The sequence below is a fragment of the Mytilus edulis genome, chromosome 3, assembly GCF_963676685.1.
Source record: "Mytilus edulis chromosome 3, xbMytEdul2.2, whole genome shotgun sequence".
NCBI classification, from domain to species: Eukaryota; Metazoa; Mollusca; class Bivalvia; order Mytilida; family Mytilidae; genus Mytilus; species Mytilus edulis.
The window spans coordinates 106,262,441-106,287,296 of NC_092346.1; the positions used below are offsets into that span (position 1 = coordinate 106,262,441).

Consider the following 24,856-nt stretch of genomic DNA (forward strand, 5'->3'; position numbering starts at 1 on the left):
TTATGAAGAAAAATAGTCACTATTTGTGGCGTTGATACATTCGTGTGACGGACTGTTAGCACCTCTATTAAGCTGTGTTGGTGTACTATATGTATTCGTTGTAATTCTTTTGCCGATATGTACTATTGTAATATGTATTTGTGTATTTCTCTGTCTTGAATATTCTTGCATTTATTTGACCTGTATTCCTGTCATGTAATATTGTCATTTGAGTGATATATTTAACATTGCCATAAAGCACACAGTTTGGCTAGCCACCATGTTTTTCTTTAAAAGTCCTGTATCCAGTCAGAAATATGGCAGTTGTTATTCAATAGTTCGTTGCATTGACGTTTGTTTTTTTGGTGCACCTCAGTGTTTTGTTGTTTTCCTCTTATAGTTGATGTGTTTCCTTCGGCTTTAGTTTGAAGCACGGATTTGTTTATTCTCAATCGTTTTATGACTTTTAAACAGCTGTATATTACTCTTGCTTTTATTTATATATACCTGAAGCAATAATAAAATAATTAAATTAAACACCGATAAAAATTCACTTTCAACGACGGAAACCGCGTTACAGCTGATTACCTTTGCTAACACCCAATTTCTCAGTTTTATATTTCATATTTAATTGTGTTTCATCTTTTAAAGTTTATTTGTTTGTTTACATATGAAACTGTGTTTTTTATTGTGTCCACAACTTTCGTTTTGTAGGGTTTTTTTTCTAGCTGTTTCATAAACTTTTAATATAGTCTTGACACATTCCCCATTTCCATTCTCAATTTTATCTGTGACACCGAGGTTTTCATACACTACATCTTTGCTTCATATGTAAAACTGTTATGCATCAAGAAAGAATTATTAACTCTTGGTAATGAAACAGTTCATTTACAGAGTGCTTTCAATACAAAAATAAGGAGATGCGGCAAGATTGTCATTGTCATAACTGAAGTTATTTTAAAATGTAAAATACCATATAAAAGTAGTATATTTACTTACAGAAAACATCTTGTGGAACACTATTTGGGTTTTCCGTTTATCGTGTCTTACACACCCTTTTTCCTGTCCGGTTAATTTTACAGTGCATGGGACATTAATGTCTAATGTTGGTATACATTCTGACAACAGTATGATAAGACCAATGGTACTACAAATATGGAGTGTTAATATCATAATGCATGTAAATAAACTCATCATAGATATCAGGAATACAATTTAATTTAATATTTACGCCAGACGCGCGTTTCGTAATTTTTTCGTTATACAAAATGTTTTGTAAACAGAATTCCTGACTACTGGGCTGGTGATAACCAGTAGTGGCATCGACCCAGTGATTATAAATAAACTCATCATAGATACCAGGATTACATTTTGTATTAACGCCGGACTCTCGTTTCGTCTACTAAAGACTCACCAGTGACGCTCGAATCCAAAAATGTTAAAAAGGCCAAATGTCGAAGAGCATTAAAGACCAAATGTACTAAAAGTGTTTCCAAATACAGCTAAGGTAATCTATTCCTGAGGTAGGAAAGTCTAAGTATTTTAAAAAAAATCAAATGTTTTGTAAACAGTTAATTTATAAATATAACCATATCAATGATAATTCATGCCAGCACAGAAGTCCAGACTACGGGGCTGGTGATACCCTAGGGGAATTAAAACTCCACCAGTAGCATTATATTATGCAACCACTGGGTCGATGCCACTGCTGATGGAGATTTATTTCTTCGAGGGTATCACCAGCCCAGTAGTCAGCACTTCTGTATTGACTTGAATTAGGTCTTTCCACCTTTCCGCGTGGAAAGACCTATTGATTTTATTCTGATTATTTTTTTTTTTTTTTTTTCTTCCGCCTAATTTTTTTCTTGCGGTGTAAAAATGTTTCAAAAGATGTCGCTTAGTTTTTTTGTATATGATATCATACAGTCTATACGCTTTTGAAACTCACCCTGTTTAACCTTACACTTTTCTTTGTAAGAGTTATCTCCCCAAACACTGTTTTTCTTGTTATCAGATCTCCTCCGCAACCGTAATAGAAAGCGACAAATTTATTTTTCCAAATTGCTCGTTATATCCTCAGGATGTTACATTTTTTTTTGACCGAAGCTTTACGAAGACCCCATATGAGAGTAATTTCCCCTTTTGTATTGAAATAAGTGAAATAAATTTGTAAATGGAAAACCATAAGTGATAGAGGCCTAGGGTCTTTTGATTTGAGGCCCTTGGTCAAAACGTATGAAAATGAGGTCAAGGTCAAAGGTCAAGGTCATGTTAAAATTTTTGATTTTGGCTTGTTATCTCTTAATTTTAGAAATCATACAAGATATCGACAAAATATTTTCAGACAATTGTTAGTTGCGACATGTCGTAACATGTAAATTTTACTTAAAAGGGTACGTAACATTTAATGCGAGTTTTGCCCCCTTTTATATCTAATATTAGTTGTATGGTAATATAACTCATTAACAATATAAAGTAGAGGCCTAGAGTCTTTTGATTTGAGGTCCTTGGTCCAAAAAAATGAAAATAAGGTCAAGGTCAAAGGTCAAGGTCATATTATAAATTTTGATTTTGGCTTATTTTCACTTATTTTCAAAAGCCGTATAACTTATCGACAAATTATTTTTACTAAATTGTTAGTTGCGACATGTCGTAACTTATAAATTTTGGTTGAAAGGGTGCGTAGACAATAAATGGGAGTTTTCGCCCCTCTTATGTTTAGAATTATGCGTAAAGTGATATTACTCATAAACCATACATATTAAGGAACTAATGTCTTTAGGTTTGAGATCCTTAGTCTATGACCTTGAAATTGAGGTCAAGGTCATAGGTTAATTGGACGTTCTAGATTTTGACCTTTGCTCCAAATTCATATTTAGACATCAAAAAGTCATAGGAACTGACATATCAACTGAATTTTTAATATTTTCACATCAAAATATGTTGTAAGTGGTGGAAAGACCATCAATGGTTCTCTGAACAATTGGTTTTTAATTATCATTGATATGTTTATAATTATAAATTAACTGTTAACAAAATTTTGAATTTTTGAAAAAACTAAGGCTTTTCTACCTCAGGAATAGATTACCTTAGCTGTATTTGGCAAAACTTTTCGGAACTTTTGACCCTCATGCTCTTCAACTTCGTATTTTATTTGGCCTTTTATAACGTTTTTTATTCGAGCGTCACTGATGAGTCTTTTGTATACGCAACGCGCGTCTGGCGTTAATACCAAAAATTAATCCTGGTATCTATAATGAGTTTATTTACAATTGTAACCAATTTAGGAGCAAATAACCTCATCATAGAAACCAGGATTGATTTGATATTTGAACCAGACGCGCCTTTCATCATACTTGCATTTTGAAATAATTTCAAACGGTAAATAAATTTGAAATCGAAAAATTCAATAATCGTTTACTGCAATTGAGCTCGTATATTTCTTTTTCAAATTTAAGCATCCCTTCTGTAGTTACAGAAAATGGTTGTCCTCCTTGATAATGACAAGAAGAAGTAAGCTTGTTTACCATTGAAATGCAAAATGATAGTTAGTCGTAGATGGCAGTATGGTGGCATAACCTTTAAGGCTGTTCCCAGCACAACATATATCAAATTACCTAAAACCCATGTATTATTGTGATTTTTTTAGCATATAAAAATCGATCACCTAAAATATAAAAAGGCATTATTTCTGACTTTTTAGGATTTTTGAAAATTGTAATTTCTGGTAATTATTGCGCTTTTTGTTGGATTTAGAATTAATGTATCCTGTTTTGTATGGAACGACTAAATCAAAGGAAAATAGCAGCCAAGAAAGAGGATATTATCAGAAGGAAAGTTGTCGCTTTTGTCGCTAGTAAAGGTAAAACGTTTCCCGTGTGAATATCTAAAACTAGAAAAAGGACAAATATTAGTGTTTATATTCGATTTATCTAAAGTATTACTTGATAGTTCTTGATAAATCGAAGCAAACTATCATTAAGGTTATTATTCTTGATAAATCGAAGCAAAATATCATTAAGGTTATTATCATTAGGTGTGGTTTTTTTTCTTACTTTGAAATTGAAATGTAGATCTTTACTGAGTTTGACAATTGACTACAATTCATAATAATACAGGACATTTTCCTATTTCAAGGGCGCCATTTTTGCTAAAAGAAATACCTGTAGATATATTCATAATATATATGTTCTGGAAATAAGGATGTAAAGTAAATTGATCTGCATTTTGTTCTTATCATTCGAATATCACATTATTTTGTTTAGGCAATTGATTTTGTGACTCAATTTGTATTCAAATAACCACATACCACACACATGCAAACATGTATTATATGTTTTATGTACTTACCCAAAAGCGATTCCCCAATGAGTTCCAGCAAGTTCATATCCAGTCTTAACAACACCGAGTCCCATCATCATTATAGTTGGTGCAACTGTCAGAGGTCCAATGAATCTCAACAACAAAGTCAAGATACCACTGGCTCCCAAAAATATCTCAAATACACTGGCTACCATTATCGATCCCGTTATCTTCATTTAAATAAAATTGTAATTGGTAAAAATAAACCTTCAGCGAAAAAAGTCAGAACTTATTTATCTATCTTCAGTAAATTATTTTCTTTAGCGAAATGGATTTTGCAAAGATACCCGAAATTCAAAAGTATTTGATTTTTTGTTTTTGTTTCACTGCTGAATAGATAGTTAATAATAAGTAGACCGTGTATTTGTTTACGTGGTCGAGAATACACAAAAATTCAGTATCATGCATTTCATAATTCGAGATTGCGATCTTGTAACTCTATCCAATTAGTTTTCCGGAGTTGAATCTGTCTTTGCTCTTTAGATTGAATAGATTAAGGGTCATCATACTTTTCTGAGAAATCACTTAATGGACTCTCTTTCAAAGGAGTTATATTAACAAATCCTTTTGCTTTCAAGGTAAATGTTGTCAGCATACTTTTCTGAGACATCACTTAATGGACTCTCTTTCAAAGGAGTTATATTAACAAATCCTTTTGCTTTCAAGGTAAATGTTGTCAGCATACTTTTCTGAGACATCACTTAATGGACTCTCTTTCAAAGGAGTTATATTAACAAATCCTTTAGTATGCTTTCAAGGTAAATGTTGTCTAAATATTTCTTTGCTATTTGTTTTTCCGTTTATATGTAGGTTACTTAAATTTCAGTGGTGGTTGGTTTTTTTAATTGTCTCTTGGTATTTTCTAGATTACAGTACGGGGTAATAGTTAAGGTCATTAATTTGTATGTTGGGTTTAATATATTATATTGGCAAAGACAGGACAGATTTTAATTTTTGATACAAACCATGTTTAAACGTGTTTTCCAGTACGGTTCTTCGCCATCGTGGTCTGTTATGTTACCTGAAATGATAGCTATTAATTCGTGGATTTAACAAAAACAAATGGCATGCAAGTGTTTATCGTGATATATTATTAAATGTCCTATTTCAATCTAGTTTTATAGTATTTACAGGGTGGTTTTTATTCGAAAAATTCGAATTCCGAGGAAAATTCAAAAAGGAAAGTTCCTAAACAAATGGCAAAACCAAGAGAACCAACACTTTAAACGAATGGATAGGAACTGGCGTATTCCTGTCTTGTTACAAAATTTTTCTGATGTAGAAAATTGTGGATTGACCCTGGTGTAATAGCTAGCTTAAGTTCTCAATTTGTATGACAGTTGCTTAAAGGTTGCATTTCTGTAAATATTGACAATGCAATTTCCCATAGGAACTCCTTTTACGGCTAAAACTGTACCACTTTTACTATGAAGTTTTGAAAAAAATCTTATCCTAGAATTGAAAGTTCATATGCACCACAATTTTTTTCAAAGGTCAAAATATAGGGCTGTGCGGCATATTTTCAACGTTTATATGCCCTGAACTTCTCAAAGTTTAAACTTACACTAATTTTCTTAACTACCCCTACCTCGAATGAAAGGTTACCACAGATTTCAATGTAAACAATATGCACGTGTTTATTTACTGGTAACATTCCCAAGTTCTGTCTCTGCGATATGGAACACAGAGAGCATAACTGGGAACCAGTATGTAAACAAAATTAATTTTCTATGAATATTCTATTACTCCCCAAAAAAGGCGTGTTTTGAGAAACAGCTGTATTTACAAAGTGCAACCTATACAGACATTTATTCAAATAGAAAACTTTCTAAAATCAGTTTTTCTCACATTAATACTCATTTATCAGAATTAAAGTCTCAAAGAAATCATTGTGTATACTCTAAGTTTTTCTTTACTATACATTTTATACCCCCTCCCCTGTTTCAATTTTTTAAAGAATTTGAAAACAAGACTTTAATTATTGCCAGCTTACCCTATTTGCATATTTTCTGATAAAAAATGCCTAGAACCTGTTAAAAACTGTTTTGATAACATATTGAAAGCATATCAGAATATCAGAAATGTAATGTTTAGCAATCAATCATTACAACATTCAAGATTATATAAAGTATCCAATCCAACCTCCATCTCCAGTCCACATCTTACTGTATGCCTATTTGTCAATTAAAGAACACATTTTCTGCCTCAAATGTTCAATTTAGAATTCTTGTCACAACAGTATCATCTGTAACCATATATCTGACACAATTTAGCTACTATATATAATAGAAGTCTTCAAACAAAGCCATATTTGCAATAGTTGTATGTATGCAGATACCAGTCTGAGATATAAATTCACTTAAAATGTTGTAAAGATGACTGCTAACATCTGATTTTTGCATAACTTCCAAGCATAGTTATTGTTTTCTATATCAAGAACTTTAAAATCATAAAATCATAGCATTTACAAGTTAAATTATTTGTTTTATGACACAGGGGGTAGGCAATTTTCTAGGTTTTTGCCCCTGGGGCCTCAAATTTCCTAAATCATTCTGCTGTTTCTAGCAATTTGGAATATTTAGTACATATTCAGGATAGAACACACTATTGTAAGTTTTCTTGAGATATTTTTGTTTTTCTAGCTTGTATTTATTATGCCGTGGTGACAAAAATGCAGATTTAGGTGTTGCGGCTTACTTTTGGGTTATCGAAAGGACACAAATACCCCATAAATAATATTCAGGAAGGATCTATGAGTTTCAATGACTGCGAAGAGTAAATATATGCACTTCTTAACAATTTAATTTACAAATATGCAAATATTATGATTTAATTTTGTATCCAGGACTTTAAGTAAACTATGCATACTGTAAACTGTGAATTTATGCTGAGTCATCATATTTAAGGCCCAGGATTCTATCAATCTTCATTAAATATTTATAAAACTTCTTATTTGAGTTAATTTCTTTAAAATCTGTGAAATAAAGCAAATTTGGTTTAATTCTGAATGTTCCCCTTTTTCACCCTATATAGGTTGCATTTCTGTAAATATTGACAATGCAATTTCCCATAGGAACTCCTTTTAAGGCTAAAACTGTACCACTTTTACTATGAAGTTTTGAAAAAAATCTTATCCTAGAATTGAAAGTTCATATGCACCACAATTTTTTTCAAAGGTCAAAATATAGGGCTGTGCGGCATATTTTCAACGTTTATATGCCCTGAACTTCTCAAAGTTTAAACTTACACTAATTTTCTTAACTACCCCTACCTCGAATGAAAGGTTACCACAGATTTCAATGTAAACAATATGCACGTGTTTATTTACTGGTAACATTCCCAAGTTCTGTCTCTGCGATATGGAACACAGAGAGCATAACTGGGAACCAGTATGTAAACAAAATTAATTTTCTATGAATATTCTATTACTCCCCAAAAAAGGCGTGTTTTGAGAAACAGCTGTATTTACAAAGTGCAACCTATAAACGCCATTATATTGAAAACAATGTCTACACAAAATAAACAGAAAATATAGGTAAAAATGTCAAATACAGTGCCACGTCAAATGGATATTACCAAACATAGACTAAACAGTATAAGTAATAATTTACAAAGACAAATATGTGATCAGCCACGACATATCCAGGCTTATGGAGGTAAAACGTCATTGTGAGAAAAACGCCGTTAACTATATGTGACTAGCCACTTCCAGGCTTAGGAGGGTACATTGTCTAAAATTTGCTTTATCTAGAATATTCCGAAACAAAACTCTCTGTCATGTTATTATAGACATATTTGTTGTAATAGCAATGAAACGAGTCATTTCGAATATCGGTATGAAAATGAGACTGTTCTATGACGGCTTTTATTTATTGAAGGCACTAATTTATAAAATACAAAATTATTGTATTTATTGGCTCTTAGTAATGTTCAATAGCGTATTTGAATAAAATTTCAAAGACTTAAATTTACTACAATACAAACAATTCTTAGCTCTATTTTAGAACATGTAATTTAAACTTGTTGAAATGAAGTTAGTTTAAAATTTGTCAAAGTAAGCTTTAAGAATTCCCTTTTTTTTTTAAATTCGTCTTTTAATTTAGATTTATCATGCATGTCTCTAAACATAGTATGCGACGCGTAAGTTTATAAGTAGGTGTTCTCATATATGCATTTGATACGGTGCATTTATTAAGGATATATTTCAGACTCCATTTATGAAAGAAAATTTATAAAGCAGAGCATTTTTTTTTGTAGCTCTATTTTAGAACATGTAATTAAGACTTATTGAAATGAAGTTAGTTTAAAATTTATCAAATAAACTCATCAAATATACCAGGACTAAATTTTGTATATACGCCAGACGCGCGTTTCGTCTACAAAAGACTCATCAGTGACGCTCGAATCCAAAAAAGTTAAAAAGGCCAAATAAAGTATGAAGTTGAAGAGCATTGAGAACCAAAATTCCTAAAAGTTTTTCCAAATTCAGCTAAGGTAATATATGCCTGAGGTAGACAAGCCTTAGTATTTAAAAAATTCAATATTTTGTTAACAGTTAATTTATAATGTAACCATATCAAATATAATTCATGTCAGCACAAAAAGTAAAGTAAGCTTTAAGAATTCCTTTTTTTTTAATTTAGATTTATTATGCATGTCTCTATACTTAGTATGCGACGCGTAACAGTTTATAAGTAAGTGTTCTCTTATATGCATTATATACGGTGCATTTGTTAGATATATTTCAGATTTCATTTATGAAAGGAAATCTATAGAGCAGAAATTAGATTTTTTTTGTATCAATTTAAAATGTAAGATGCAAATATTTTTCACTTCAAACGATAAAGTAAAACTTCTTCAAAACTTATAAATGATGTATAGTTCGGCGTCAGCAAAAAAGAAGCCAAGGAAAGTGTTTATTTCTTCTTCACATATACGTATTTCATTGCATCTCGATATTTATCATGTTTATAATGTTCTAGCAATGACGTTCTACCTCCATAAGCCTGCAAATGTCATGGCGGGTCACATATAAGAACACTACAACACATAATTTAGATGATTAACAACGTCAGTACCCAGAATCTACATTTGAAGACCGTCATGCGTAATATGTGAGGTTTATACGAAATATTTATCAACAAGGTCTTGGTATCTTTTCTCGTTTTTCATTGATTCTGATACCCAGTAAAAGTATTCTATCCGAACTGATATTGTTGTGATTGACCATGCTTGCAAAATATAACTGTTTAGAAATTATGAGACTTTTTTTGGAGTTTAGTTATGCTCCTTCTTTTACCTTTGTAAAAATACATGACTTTGCTTCAATCTTTTATATACTATTATCGTAAACAAATTATAATAATTTAAATAACTACCTAATGTTGAATTCATCATCCGATTTATCATTGTGGTGTTAAATTCTGGACATTTCCACTTCTCAAAGTCTGTCAGAGCCAACATAGGAACTATGTAAGCAAAAGCTGGACACTGGACTATTGGTAGTCTAAAATACACATGCCTTATTAATTATTATTACTGGACACTGGACTATTGGTAGTCTGAAATGCACATGTCTTATTAATGAGTATTACTGGACACTGGACTATTGGTAGTCTGAAATACACATGCCTTATTAATTAGTATTACTGGACACTGGACTATTGGTAGTCTGGAATAAACATGTCTTATTAATTAGTATTACTGGACACTGGACTATTGGTAGTCTGAAATACACATGCCTTATTAATTATTATTACTGGACACTGGACTATTGGTAGTCTGAAATACACATGCCTTATTAATTATTATTACTGGACACTGGACTATTGGTAGTCTGAAATAAACATGTCTTATTAATTAGTATTACTGGACACTGGACTATTGGTAGTCTGAAATACACATGCCTTATTAATTATTATTACTGGACACTGGACTATTGGTAGTCTGAAATACACACGCCTTATTAATTATTATTACTGCACACTGGACTATTGGTAGTCTGAAATACACATGCCTTATTAATTATTATTACTGGACACTGGACTATTGGTAGTCTGAAATACACATGCCTTATTAATTATTATTACTGGACACTGGACTATTGGTAGTCTGAAATAAACATGTCTTATTAATTAGTATTACTGGACACTGGACTATTGGAAGTCTGAAATACACATGCCTTATTAAATTATTATTACTGGACACTGGACTATTACTAGTCTGAAATACACATGCCTTATTAATTACTGGACACTGGACTATTGGTAGTCTGAAATACACATGCCTTATTAATTATTATTACTGGACACTGGACTATTGGTAGTCTGAAATACACATGCCTTATTAATTATTATTACTGGACACTGGACTGTTGGTAGTCTGAAATACACATGCTTTATTAATTATTATTACTGGACACTGGACTATTGGTAGTCAGAAATACACATGCCTTATTAATTATTATTACTGGACACTGGACTATTGGTAGTCTGAAATGCACATGCCTTATTAATTATTATTACTGGACACTGGACTATTGGTAGTCTGAAATACACATGCCTTATTAATTATTATTACTGTATACTCTATATTAGTCTGATGTTATACAAAAATAAAGCATGGGAAAGGGACAGTGTTTGTATTTATCATGCAACAGACAGGGAACAATACCATTATTCAATTGTTGGCAGTTATATCACTCCAATTGACTTAATTTATTAACAGGCCTTGGTCATTTTACACATCACAAAGCCAACCTGATATAAAGAAGATAGATAGCAATTCACGTCTCATGATAAATGATCTTAGTGTCAAATAATTATGGTTTTAACTTATAGTATATTTAATTATCAATAATTTTGTGTATTTTCAGATTATCCATATATGAGCTGTGTAGGCAAAAAGTTTCAAATTTTGCATTGCCTTTTTTCCAAGTAATCATTGTTACCGGAAACAACTCGTGTATCTAGTTTTCAACATTTCAAGTCATATAGGTCTAGAAAGGTGGCACCAGGTAATTATTAAACTATGCCGTTATCGATAATTTATTTTTCATCTTATCAAGGCCTTTTTCTATAAGCTAAACATAAAAACACCGTAATTCCAAAACAATGAAATTCTGAAAATGATTTGATTGCCACGAGTCATACCCGTTTAACAGTTGTAGTGACTAACTTCTCGAACTAGGGCTTTTTATGACTAGTTAACATGGTATCATGTTTTATGTACGTCAATGTATTTTCCTTGTCTCTTGTAATGTACATTATTACCAACATGGCGTTGTCTGTTTATTTTCGATTTTTTGACTGTCCCTCGGGTATCGTTCGTCCCTCTTTTATAGAGTAGTTGATAAATCATGTTACAAATGAGGATAACAATTGATCTTTATATATAAAAAAGAAGATGTGGTTTGATTGCCAATGGGACAACTATCCAAAAGAGACCAAAATGACACAGACATTAACAATTATAGGTCACCGTACGGCCTTCAACAATGAGCAAAGCCCATACCGCATAGTCAACTATAAAAGGCCCCGATATGACAATGTAAAACAACTCAAACGAGAAAACTAATGTCTTAATGAATGAAAACGAATAATCATTCATAAAATGTACAAACTTATCTTTGTTTATCGGAGTGGATAAGCATCCTAACAGTATTCAACAACATAGAGACATTCGCTTGTATTGGGTGGGAAAGAGAAAAGTTGCAGACTAGGTTTTTTTTTATTAATGTTTCATATAATGTCTACACAGTCTTTCAACTTCAATCTTTTTAAAATAATACAACCTAACAAGTATGATAAAAGTAATAGTAGTAAATAGTCATACATTGATTTAACTGAAACAAATCCGGGTCACAAACCAACCGAGGGAAACACATCAAGTGTAAGAGGAAAACAACGGAACTAAAGTAACACTAAACTGCAACAAAAACAAACTCCAATAAACATAGAAACGGACTATTTGATAGCAACTGTTATATTTCTGAATTGGTACAGGACATTGAAAGAAAATGGTTGGTAGAACCTGGTTTTATGGCTAGCCACCCCTCCCGTCGATATGGCAATGTCAAAAATACCGCTAAAATGACAACTTCAGTAAGCCAACTGTTTGTTTCATTCCTGTAACTTATGAAAGAAATTACATTTGAACTACAGAGAATATAATGGTAATTGGTTATTGTGTGGTGGATTATAATTGTTTACCTGACTCCTATAAATGTCTGTATAACGGTACATATCCCACAGGCAAACAGCATGTTACCCAGAATCATTGATGTCACCTCTACGTCACCTTTGGCACAAATTATAGTTGCCACAAGAACAGGGGTGGCAAGGTTAGAACTCAATAACATCAGGTAATGCTACAAACAGTTTAATATTTAATAATCAAATGGTTCATGAAGTAACGCCGGACCAACGGACAATTTCTATAATGAATAGAATAACAATTAGGAAAACAAATCCGTAGATAAAAAAAACGTACAGTAGTATATGCTGTTCGAAATTCATAAATCGATTGAAAAAAAACAAATCCGGGTTACAAACTAAAACTGTGGGAAACACATCAAATATAAGAGGAGAACTACGACACAACAGAAACATAACTTTAAAATGTTACACACACAGAAACGAACTATAATATAACAATGGCCATTTTCCTGACTTGGTACAGGACATTTAAAACAAAATGGTTGGTTGAACCTGGTTTTGTGACATGCCAAACCTCCCCCGCTTGTATGGCAATGTAAAATGTAACATTAAAATGACAACATTACATGACAGGACTACAATACAAATAAATGGAACAACATATAGGACAGAGAAACACACGAATAATAGCTAACAAAAGGTATCAGGTTTAAAATTTAATACGTCAGACACGCGTTTCGTCCACACAAGACCAACCAGTGACGCTCAATGAAAAAGTATATAAAACCAATTTCATTTTGTATCATGTAGTTGTGTGGAAAAAGAGTTCTTCTTATTTTATTTTAATCATTTGTTGTAGATTCTTTTCATATCAATCAAGAACCTTAAGGTAAATGAATTAATGACACAGAATGCTATAATTACAGTAACAAATCCACGTTGGAGAGTCCACATTACCTGTCAGGTTGGGGTACTACAGTTTACATTACCTATACAGCTTGAAGTACTGACGTGATTCACAGTTGAGAGTCCACATTACCTGTAAAGCTAGTATTACTGTAGTAATCCGTGGTAGGCATACCACGTCACCTGTAAAGCTAGTAGTACTGTAGTAATCCGTGGTAGGCAGACCATATTACATGTAAAGCTTGTATTACTGTAGTAATTCGTGGAAGGCAGACCAAATTACCTGTAAAGCTAGTAGTACTGTAGTAATCCGTGGTAGGCAGACCATATTACATATAAAGCTTGAAGTAATGTAGTAATTCGCGATGGGGTGTCCATATTACATGTAAAGCTTGAAGTACTGAAGTGATCCGCGGTGGTGTGTCCATATTACATGCAAAGCTTGAAGTACTGAAGTGATCCGTGGTGGGGTGTTCATATTACATGTATAGCATGAGGTACTGTAGTAATCCACGGTGGGGTGTTCATATTACATGTAAAGCTTGAAATACTGTAATAATCCCCGGTGGGGGTCCATATTATATGTAAAGTTTGAATTACTGTAGTGATCCGCGATGGGGTGTCCATATTACCTGTAAAGCTTGAAGTACTGTAGGAATCCACGATGGGGTGTCCATATTACATGTGAAGCTTGAAGTACTGTAGTGAACCACGATGGGGAGTCTGCATTACCCGTAAAGCTAGAAGTACTGTAGCGATTCACAGTAGATAGTCTGCATTACCTGTAGAACTGGTAGTACTGTAGTTATATACGATAGAGATTCCACATTACCAATAGAACTAGTAGTATGGTAGCTATCCACAGAATGGAGTCAACATTACCTATAAAACTGGTAGTATGGTAGTTATCCATGGTAGGGAGAACACATAACCTTGAGAACTAGTAGTATTTTAGATTTACACGATAAGGAGTCAACATTACCTGTACAGCTAGTAGTATAGTAGTTATCCACGGTGGGTTATCATCAACCTTATACTGTAAACCACGCAGTACTCCAGATGTTTTCATCTAAAAAAAAACAAATGTTGAAAAGCCAAAAAATATGTTAAAACGCTAATGTAGTACCCTACTAGCGGTGTTGGCTGTCAAATTCATGTTCACCGATTTCACTCAAACTCTCATATTTGATTTTTTTTTTCTCTGATGTGTCGTAGTTCTCATATATTTGATACGTTTCTATCAGTTTTAGATTGTAACCCGGATTTGTTTTCTCTCTATCGATTTATGAATTTTGAACAGCGGTATACTACTGTTGCCTTTATATATCATAGTAAAAAGTATATCCGATTAATTAAAAGTATAAAATAAACAATTTACAAAGCATTGGCACTATTAAATGTAGCATAATTTCGTGTGATTTTTTTTTTTTTTTTTGTCTAGATGCCATTCAACCAAATTATGTTACCCCATATTGTGCAGCAGAAGTTTTTTTTTTTTTTTTTTTTAAATTGATACTTGTTTATTCCAAATATTTCCTGTTTACAATTTCCTCAGTTGCCCAGGATGCAAACTGTGGATTCCCGTTTACATTTAAGCCAACTGTCCGGGAAGCAGGAGGTTGAAAAATGTGCACTATATTATCCGAAAAAAATAGTATACATGTAATAATACTTATATTCTTTTATATGACAATGAGTGAAAAAGGAATATCTTTATAGAATGTACTACTAGTGGTAAATAATATAACATTATAAAAACATAAACGAGTGCACCTATAAACCAGATTCACATAATATTTTAACATAATCGAGTGCATCTTTAAACCATGGATTACCGTAATCAATATAAATTAAAGAGATATAAAAAAAACAGACAACATGACTGCTATCTCCTGCAAGGTATGTACTTATAGTATGAAATTAATTAATGTGTTTATTTTCTCTTTGTCTAATGTATTAATTGATAAGTAACAGGGTACAGATTTCAGATGTGTTACCATGTATGATTTCCAAAGATTTAAAATATATGTCGAGGACATTTTTATCCCATCATATTTAATTTTGTTTCTTATTTTCCACACGGACCATTTTGTCAAAATAAAAAATAGATTTACAAGTAAATTTTGGTTCGAGTGACCACTGCTATCTCCCAAAAGCATAAACTGTTTTAAATTATCATCATCTAATTGAATATTCCATAATGTAAAAATATCTTTGATTTTACTAATGATTAATTTTGTTGTATTGCAATCGAAAAATAAATGTTGCAGATTTTCAGTATTATTTACAGTTTGGCAAATATGACATTTTCCGTTTGACAATTGCATTTTTTTAAGTCTACTTTCCGTATATATGATATTGTGAATGCATTTCCATTGAAATTCTTTTATTTTATTGGTGATTTTAACTTTTTTCAAATTGCCCCATACTATTTTCCAATTAATTTCGTGGCCATAAAATTCTTGCCATTTAAGTTGACATTTTGGATATATATTCTTATTAATCATGTCTCGAATATATTTTAGTTTTAATTCTTTTGGTTTGATTGTTTTCCCAGATCTGTCTAATATAACCATTTCATTAGAAAGTTTCATTTCTATGTTTGGTTTCTTATTAATTTCATTATCAATTTCTAATATTTGTAAGAAGTCAATTGGTATTGCACTTTTAATTCTTGAAAATTCCGATATGCAGTTTCTTTTATCTACAAGTTTTTCAAATATAGAACAACAACTGTTAAATTTGTTGGTTTCTACATTCCATATGTCTTTGATATATTTCATGTTACTATTTAGAAAGGAAGAAAAAAACAATGGATTATTTTGAAATGAAATTTTTGAATTACCAAATAGTCTCATATTAAGTACCTCGTTCTTAGTTTTGGGATTATCTCCAATTTTTAGAAAATTAGACCATGTAAAAATCATTTTCTGATAAAATAAAGGAATATTTTTAATATTTAGTCCTTTAATATTTGAACATTTACATAAAAAATACTGATCATTATACTTGTTGTCAAAGTGTCGAAGCCAATACTTGCCAATCGCATTCCAGCTTTCTAATGGTTCATGGAGAATGCGATAAAGAGACTTTATTTGTTTACTTCTAATGAATAAGTCTATACTAATCATGCCCATTCCGCCCTTTGTTATATCAAGACAACAAACCTGTCTTTCTATTTGGTTAACTTTCCCATCCCATATAAAATTCCAAATAATATTGTTTATTTCTTTTGAATATTTTTCAAGAATTCCCCGCATTTCAATTTCATAACTACACATGGGCAATATGAAATTTTTTACAATTAAGGTTTTACCACTAAATGAAAGTTTCCTGCTTTTCCAAACGTGGACACAGTTTTTAATCTTTTCTATTATACTTTGCCATATAGCATCATTATCAATTTCATATCCGTGATTTACTCCGAGGGTTTTTACACTACCTGTGATCCATTTAATTTTATTAAATTTTAGTTTTTTCCTTTTAAGAGATCCTATAAGTAAACCTTTGGTTTTATCAAAATTAATTTTAGATCCCGAAGCTTTTTCGTATAGCGTTAGGACATCAAAAGATTTTTCTACTGATTTCTCATTTTTGTTAAAAAGCTGAGTGTCATCAGCAAACATGCATAATTTAGTTTCTATACTTTTACCCCCCTCACCAGGTATTTGAATCCCTTCAATTTCCTTGTTACCTCGTATTGCACATGCCATTGGTTCCGCTTGCAAAATATATATAAGGGGTGCTATTGGACAGCCCTGTCTGGCCGAACGTGTTATCGAAAAATATTTTGAAACATGTCCATTTGTTTTTATACAAGTAATAGCATCATAGAGTAACATTTTTATCCATTGTCTAAATTTCCCCCCAAAATTAAACTTTTCTAATACAAAATCCACCCATTCCCATTCAACTCTATCAAAAGCTTTTTGTTGATCAAGAAATATTATTATTCCATCTTCATCTTCGTTGTCAATATAGTCTATTATATCTTGAATTAATCTGTTAGCATCACTAATGTTTCTTCCTTTTACAAACCCTTTTTGATCTGAATGTATTATTTTTGGTAAGACTTTTTTCAGTCTCATTGCAAGAAGTTTTGCTATGATTTTGTAATCGGTGTTAAGTAATGTAAGAGGTCTCCAATTTTTAATATTTTCCCTTTCACCACCCTTATGTAATAACGTAAGAACCCCTTTATGTTGTGATTTACTTAAGACATTTTTATCAAATATTTCTTGAAGGAGTGTGAAAAAATCATTTTTTATTATATCCCAATACAGTATGTAAAATTCAGATATAATGCCATCCTCACCTGGTGATTTGTTAGTCTTGAGATCTTTGAGCACTTTTTCTAATTCTTCCATATTTATATTACTATCAAGCATCTCCTTATCGTCCGAACTTACCTTATTTTCAATAAATTGGCAAAGCTTTTCACCGCTATTTTTGTCCCACCCTTCAGCCGTAAAAAGTGTGGAATAGAAATTTACTTGTTCTTTTAATATCGAATCAATATCATATTTATACTCACCCGTTTTTGTTTTTATACGATTCCATAACTTGTTTTGGCCATTTTTCTTTTCTAAACTAAAAAAATATTTCGTTGATTTTTCACCTTCTTCTGACCATTTAATTTTTGCCCTAATTTTCGCAGATTCTGTAAAATTTGTATAAATATCCTTAATTTCGCTTTCAATTTCGGTTATTCTAGAATTGGTGATACTTGTTTTTTCCTCTACTAATTTTAATCCTTCGAGTTGTTTTTCAAGTTTTTTAATGTGATTGTTATTATATACTCGATTTAGTGTTTTACTTACATCAATTGTTAGAAATTTTATTTTACTTTTGGTAATATCCCACCATTCTTGTATATCATTATATTTGTCTTTACTATTTTTCCATCCTTCCCAAAAGATTTTAAAAGCATTTGAAAACTGCTCAGATTTAATTGTATTTAAGTTCATAATCCACATACCCGGCCCTCTTTCTATATCATCTAACTTAATTTTTGATGTAACTATTTCGTGATCACTAAATGGGAAATGAGATATACGAGTGTTAAATATTTTACTATTCAAAGATTTGCTGCAGAAAATAAAATCTATACGAGACTTAGAGTTTCCTCTCTGAAACGTATAACGTTTTGTATCTGGAAATCGAGATCTCCATATATCATCTAATTCATATCTCAATAAAAGATTTTTTAATTCAATTGTACCGACGTCATTATTTTGATGTGATGGCATTCTGTCTATTTTTTTGTCTAAAGTACAATTAAAGTCTCCTAATAATACGGTGTAGTGTTCAACGCTATCATCGTCATACACTTTATTTAAGTTGCGCAAATTTTCGTAAAAAGTCTTTCTATCGGAACCGTTGTTCGGTGTATATACATTAATAATATGATATACAGCATTATCTTTTTTTATGTCACACATTTGACATCTTCCGTTTTCATCGTGATTTATAAAAGTTACATTTTCGGAAAAAATCTTTTGCAAAAGGAATCCCACTCCCCTTGAATCAGAAGTTCCGCAATTCCAAACTGATTCCCCTCCCCCAAATTTTTTCCAGTCATTACCCCAGTTATCAATATCAGATTTTGAACAATGTGTTTCTTGAAGACAAATAATATCGAACTTTTTTAAAACTAACCAATTAAAAATCATATCTCGTTTTTTATTGTTTCGTAAACCATTTACGTTTATAGAAGCAATTGACAAAGACATATTAAGATCGAATAGTTTTTTGTTTCTTTCTTTCGTCATTTAAATGTTTCACTTGAATGCTTTGAACCTGATTATATCTATTTGGAACAATAAACTTAACGGATCGGTTATGTGTATACCTTTGTGTAAACAAATCAGGTAAAACTTTAATCATAAAGCGTCGTTTAAAAACCGTATAAGGTGTAATAAACAGATACTCATTCATGTTCTCATCATATAACAATACTAAGCGTCGTTTAAAAACCGTAAAAGGTATAATAAACAGATACTTATTCATCTTCTCAATATTTAACAATACAGTTTGGTATAGCTTAGCAATGTTTGCACTTTTTGCAATATATACATATAGGCATATAAACGAATTATTTTTAAATAACATATACATACGAAAAATATGTTTAAAAAAGTGGACATAATATTTACAGTGATACATTTGTGTTTTTTGTTTGTTTTTGTTTGTTTTTTTTTTTTTAAATATTTGTTTTTTAACATTAAAATCAGATTAAGTAGTCAGAGTGTTTATTCACATGGGTTTAATCATGATCTATTCCTGTCTCTTTTCTTGATACTTTGGATGTCCGGTCTGCAGATGTTGGAGTAGTTTTGTCACTTCTGTTGCGTTTTCGATCAATCGGAGTGTTTGATACGACGACGTTTGTGTTTGGGCTATTTAGAAACAGAATGCAGCAGAAGTTAAATATTAGAATTTTAACATAAAAATAAAATTCGGATATGTGTATGTTAAAATGTGAAACTACAAAAACTAAGTAACACCAACCATGAAGCAAATGCAAAATAGTATAGTTAATCAACTTTTGTTATATACCAGATATGTTACCTATACCGCTGTTATATACCAGATATGTTACCTATACCGCTGTTATATACCAGATATGTTACCTATACCGTTGAATACTGAAATCTACGAATATTTAACTTTTGTTATATACCAGATATGTTACCTATACCGTTGAATACTGAAATCTCCGAATATTTAACTTTTGTTATATACCAGATATGTTACCTATACCGTTGAATACTGAAATCTCCGAATATTTAACTTTTGTTATATACCAGATATGTTACCTATACCGTTGAATACTGAAATCTCCGAATATTTAACTTTTGTTATATACCAGATATGTTACCTATACCGTTGAATACTGAAATCTCCGAATATTTAACTTTTGTTATATACCAGATATGTTACTTATACCGTTGAATACTGAAATCTCCGAATATTCAACTTTTGTTATATACCAGATATGTTACCTATACCGTTGAATACTGAAATCTCCGAATATTTAACTTTTGTTATATACCAGATATGTTACCTATACCGCTGAATACTGAAATCTCCGAATATTTAACTTTTGTTATATACCAGATATGTTACCTATACCGTTCAATACTGAAACCTCCGAATATTTAACTTTTGTTATATACCAGATATGTTACCTATACCGCTGAATACTGAAATCTCCGAATATTTAACTTTTGTTATATACCAGATATGTTACCTATACCGTTCAATACTGAAACCTCCGAATATTTAACTTTTGTTATATACCAGATATGTTACCTATACCGCTGAATACTGAAACCTCCGAATATTTAACTTTTGTTATATACCAGATATGTTACCTATACCGCTGAATACTGAAATCTCCGAATATTTAACTTTTGTTATATACCAGATATGTTACCTATACCGTGGAATACTGAAACCTCCGAATATTTAACTTTTGTTATATACCAGATATGTTACCTATACCGCTGAATACTGAAACCTCCGAATATTTAACTTTTGTTATATACCAGATATGTTACCTATACCGCTGAATACTGAAACCTCCGAATATTTAACTTTTGTTATATACCAGATATGTTACCTATACCGTGGAATACTGAAACCTCCGAATATTTAACTTTTGTTATATACCAGATATGTTACCTATACCGTTCAATACTGAAACCTCCGAATATTTAATGGATAACACACCGACATTTACAGAAATATTCTCTTTCACAAGTATATTACACAACTTTTTGACCTTTGCAAACAATCCATTTGTTGAATTGCTTGTTTTATATATTTGATCACCAAAACATTTATATTTCTTAATCATTGATATTTGTCTTTCGTCCTGCTATGTTGCTTTTCTTCCATTCAAATTGTTAAGTTGAAGATTTTTACCTTAAATTGAAATGAGTGACAACGAACTGTTATAAACAAAACATACGATAATAATCAAAAACAGCTATCATATGTTTATAACAGCCCTCTAAGCAACACTTTGGAGAACTTATTTGAAATTATAATCTGCTAACTGCCAAGGGAGGCTTAGAGTTATATCCTTGACAAACATAGCACAATTCATAGTTTAATGTTACACTATAACCTCGGATTTAAATTTGATTTAATTTAATTTAGTGTCATCGGGGATGTATCTTATGACAATTAAGATAAAGGTCATTTCACTAAATTAAGCCATATATATACACGTAAGAATGACATTGATATTTATTTTTCTCATACACACATTTTAAAGTGAAAATTTACGTTTACAATTTATTATTCTATTTTAAATTTGTGTAAGAAAAACTCTTACAACGATTGGTGAATATCTATTGAAATATATAACATGTATAAAGAAGCAACAACATACGTCCTATTGTTACAAAAAGCATATAGATGCAATCAAAAGACAACTTTTTGTCAAATTAAACGGTAAATACCATGATCCTTTAAGAACTTTATATCATGATATCGTTAAGTAAGCGATAAGACGTGCATGAAGCATCTTCTTGATCTTACACAAATGTTAACATTCGTGTTCAAGTTTTAAGATATCACGTTTGAAAGGTAAATATACTTAAAAACATAAGTCATGTTTATGATTTCGATCATGGGATAAAATAAAATCTAGCATCAAAACTAATATTTAAACATTATACATTTTTCCTTTCGACGTCGTTTATTTTGACAAGTAAAATTAAATAAAAGTTACCTTGTTATCTGTTTTGTCCGACAGCGGTTCAAATGAAGTTGAATACACTATACGAACAACGTGTCTCGTTACAAACTCGGTAAAAAGATCTAATTGTATTCGTTGATGTAGACGATCGCTGTTTCTATTATTAGAAAATAAGCAGCTATCAAGTAATTGCATGTGTCCATTGGAGCATTAAAAACTGAAAACTCCTGACAAGTAAGAAAAAATAAGTCGTAATTTTCATTTTCTTTTCAAGAAGATAAACAAGAATTGTTTCGAGAGAAAAGAAATAAATAAACGAGAATATACATTTTATCGACATTCCTTAAATAAAGACAACAGTAGTATACTGCTGTTCAAAAGTCATAAATCGATTGAGTGAAAACAAATCCGGGTTACAAACTAAAACTGAGGGAAACACATCAAATTTAACAACGAAACAACTGAAACACTAAAGTGCAAGAAAAAACCAAACGACAATGCAACACAAACAGAAACGAATTATAAGATAACAATTGCAAAACGCACCAGCTACATACAATTCCAAATATCTTATCTTAAAGCCAACAACTGATTATATATATTCAATAGGGACTTGTTGAAAGTTATATAAAAAAGGTTGGCTTTAATAACCGACAAATACATATATATATATAAACAATAAAATACATAGTACTGTTATTAAAGTATTAAGGGCATTATACATACAACTTCATGCACAGTTAATCCAGAGTGAACAAAGTTAAAACGTACTGTAATATACCTTCATGAGTATTAAGCTAAATAAAGACAACAGTAGTATACATGTAGCGGTGTTGAAAAGTCAGGAATCGATTGAGAGAAAACAAATCCGGGTTGCAAACCAAAATCAAAGGAAACACATCAACTCTTAAGACGAAAACAAATATCAACTTGAACACCAAAGTGATTTGGTTCATAAGTCGGTTTTTTATATAGATTAGACCGTTGGTTTTCCTGTTTGAATGATTTCCACTAGTCATTTTGGGGGCTCTTAATAGCTTGTTGTTCGATGTGAGCAAAGGCTACGTGTTGAAGACCGCACAACATGGTTTACTTTTACAAATTGTGACTTGAACGGAGAGTTGTCTCATTAGTACTCATAACACATCTTCGTATATCTTTAAGTATTCACGTATAACAACTCGGATATTGCCAGGTACAGACCGGTTCGCATTGGTATTAATTGAAACAGAGAAAACATAATTGCTTAAACTTTCATTTGCCAACAAAGGTATCGGTGTCATCAACCTCGGCAATATCCTTCGTCATCAATTAGTTTCCGAATATACATTCCTTCTTTAAAGATCAAATGACCTATGATGTATACCCATGCTAAACAAATTGTGAATTTTTTCAATATTAACAACTGCGCGTGTTGCAGGATAACTAAATGGTTCTCTGAATACACAAATTACATTGATCTTTAAGGCTCAAATGCTGTCGATCACATGTCCTACATCTTGACAAATATGTTGTTATTCCCGATGATAAAGCGGGAAACGACATCGGTAGTGTGTGTAAATATCACTACAGTAACTACTCGATAAAGATATGATATTCAAATTAACATATTCCACCATATCTCCTATCAAAGAGGAAATCATCCTGATTAATCTTAGGTCAGATATATGTTAAATTTGAATTTGAACTTTAGATGAAAAAATGGATCTTCCTTCATTTTATTGGATACCTAAAATACGCAAGCGTCATTATAAACAACGTTATATTGATGTGTGTTCCGAGAGCTCAAGAAATACTATGATTCAATGAAAAAGTTATCCGAAATTGAGGTTTTCAAAAATCTAGATATCTTAATTGTGATTTGTAAAGCTTGGGTACGTGTCTTTCAAAAACAATCGGTAACCAAATGTGCTTCTCTAGACTTAATCTCTTTGTTCATTATAGACCGACTTCACATATGAACTTTTTATGACGATAGAAAAGAAGCTAGCATAATCCTTCATTTCCATGTTTCACTATCATTCACCACTTTTTGTACAAATTTCAGAATATCTCTATAGTTACTATGACCTTGACCACTGAAATGCTGAACTCAATATCAAAAGGGATCTTCCTCTCATTAAATGTGCTTGTATTTCTATGTTGAGTTTCAATCCAATGTAAAGTATTTGATAATTTTAAAATAAGGGACAGACATATAAGGTTGCAGTTTGATTCTGAATTAACCGGACATAGAATATAGGTAGATGTCTAATTGCTACCTCAGTATTGCAATTTTCATTGTTATTAAAGTAAAGTAAAGTAAAGTAATCTTTATTTAAAGTCGGGTTGCATATAAATACATAATAACAAAGAACATGAGCTCTTAAGAGCTCTTTAACCGACTGATATTAATAAACAAAACATACATGTAATAACATCAGATACACATACAACACAAACATACAGACATCACACATATATATATTAATACATAGATAGCACATGCAGAATAAAAGCTAAGCAAGATAGATTAAAACAAATGTCTAATATCAGCACATATACAGTAGCACATAGTATTTATATAAGAGTAGCACATGCAAACTTAAACACTTTAAGCACAAACAAAAGACTGAAATATTAAATGTAATATCAGTATTTAGTACAAATATAATATTAAATCAATCCTAATTGTCTCTTATTTTTGACAGATAGTTTTATTCATTCAAATGTGATGTAATTTTTCATTTTTGATGTTCTGTTT

The 24,856-nt window shown here is 31.3% G+C and overlaps 1 protein-coding gene across 1 annotated transcript in view; it reads right to left on the minus strand.

The window, feature by feature from the left end:
* The window catches only part of LOC139518116 (solute carrier family 23 member 1-like), a 28,659-nt gene extending 6,325 nt beyond the window's left edge, over positions 1 to 22,334 (minus strand). The window contains exons 1-7 of the mRNA XM_071309784.1: positions 22,147 to 22,334; positions 14,386 to 14,472; positions 12,552 to 12,709; positions 9,720 to 9,847; positions 5,307 to 5,362; positions 4,330 to 4,511; positions 979 to 1,126 (exon numbers count right to left, since the gene is read on the minus strand). Coding sequence (XP_071165885.1) covers positions 979 to 1,126; positions 4,330 to 4,511; positions 5,307 to 5,362; positions 9,720 to 9,847; positions 12,552 to 12,709; positions 14,386 to 14,472; positions 22,147 to 22,308 — 921 coding nt within the window. The 5' untranslated portion in view covers positions 22,309 to 22,334. The remainder of the gene's footprint in view (positions 1 to 978; positions 1,127 to 4,329; positions 4,512 to 5,306; positions 5,363 to 9,719; positions 9,848 to 12,551; positions 12,710 to 14,385; positions 14,473 to 22,146) is intronic.
* Between the last annotated feature and the right edge of the window lie 2,522 nt (positions 22,335 to 24,856).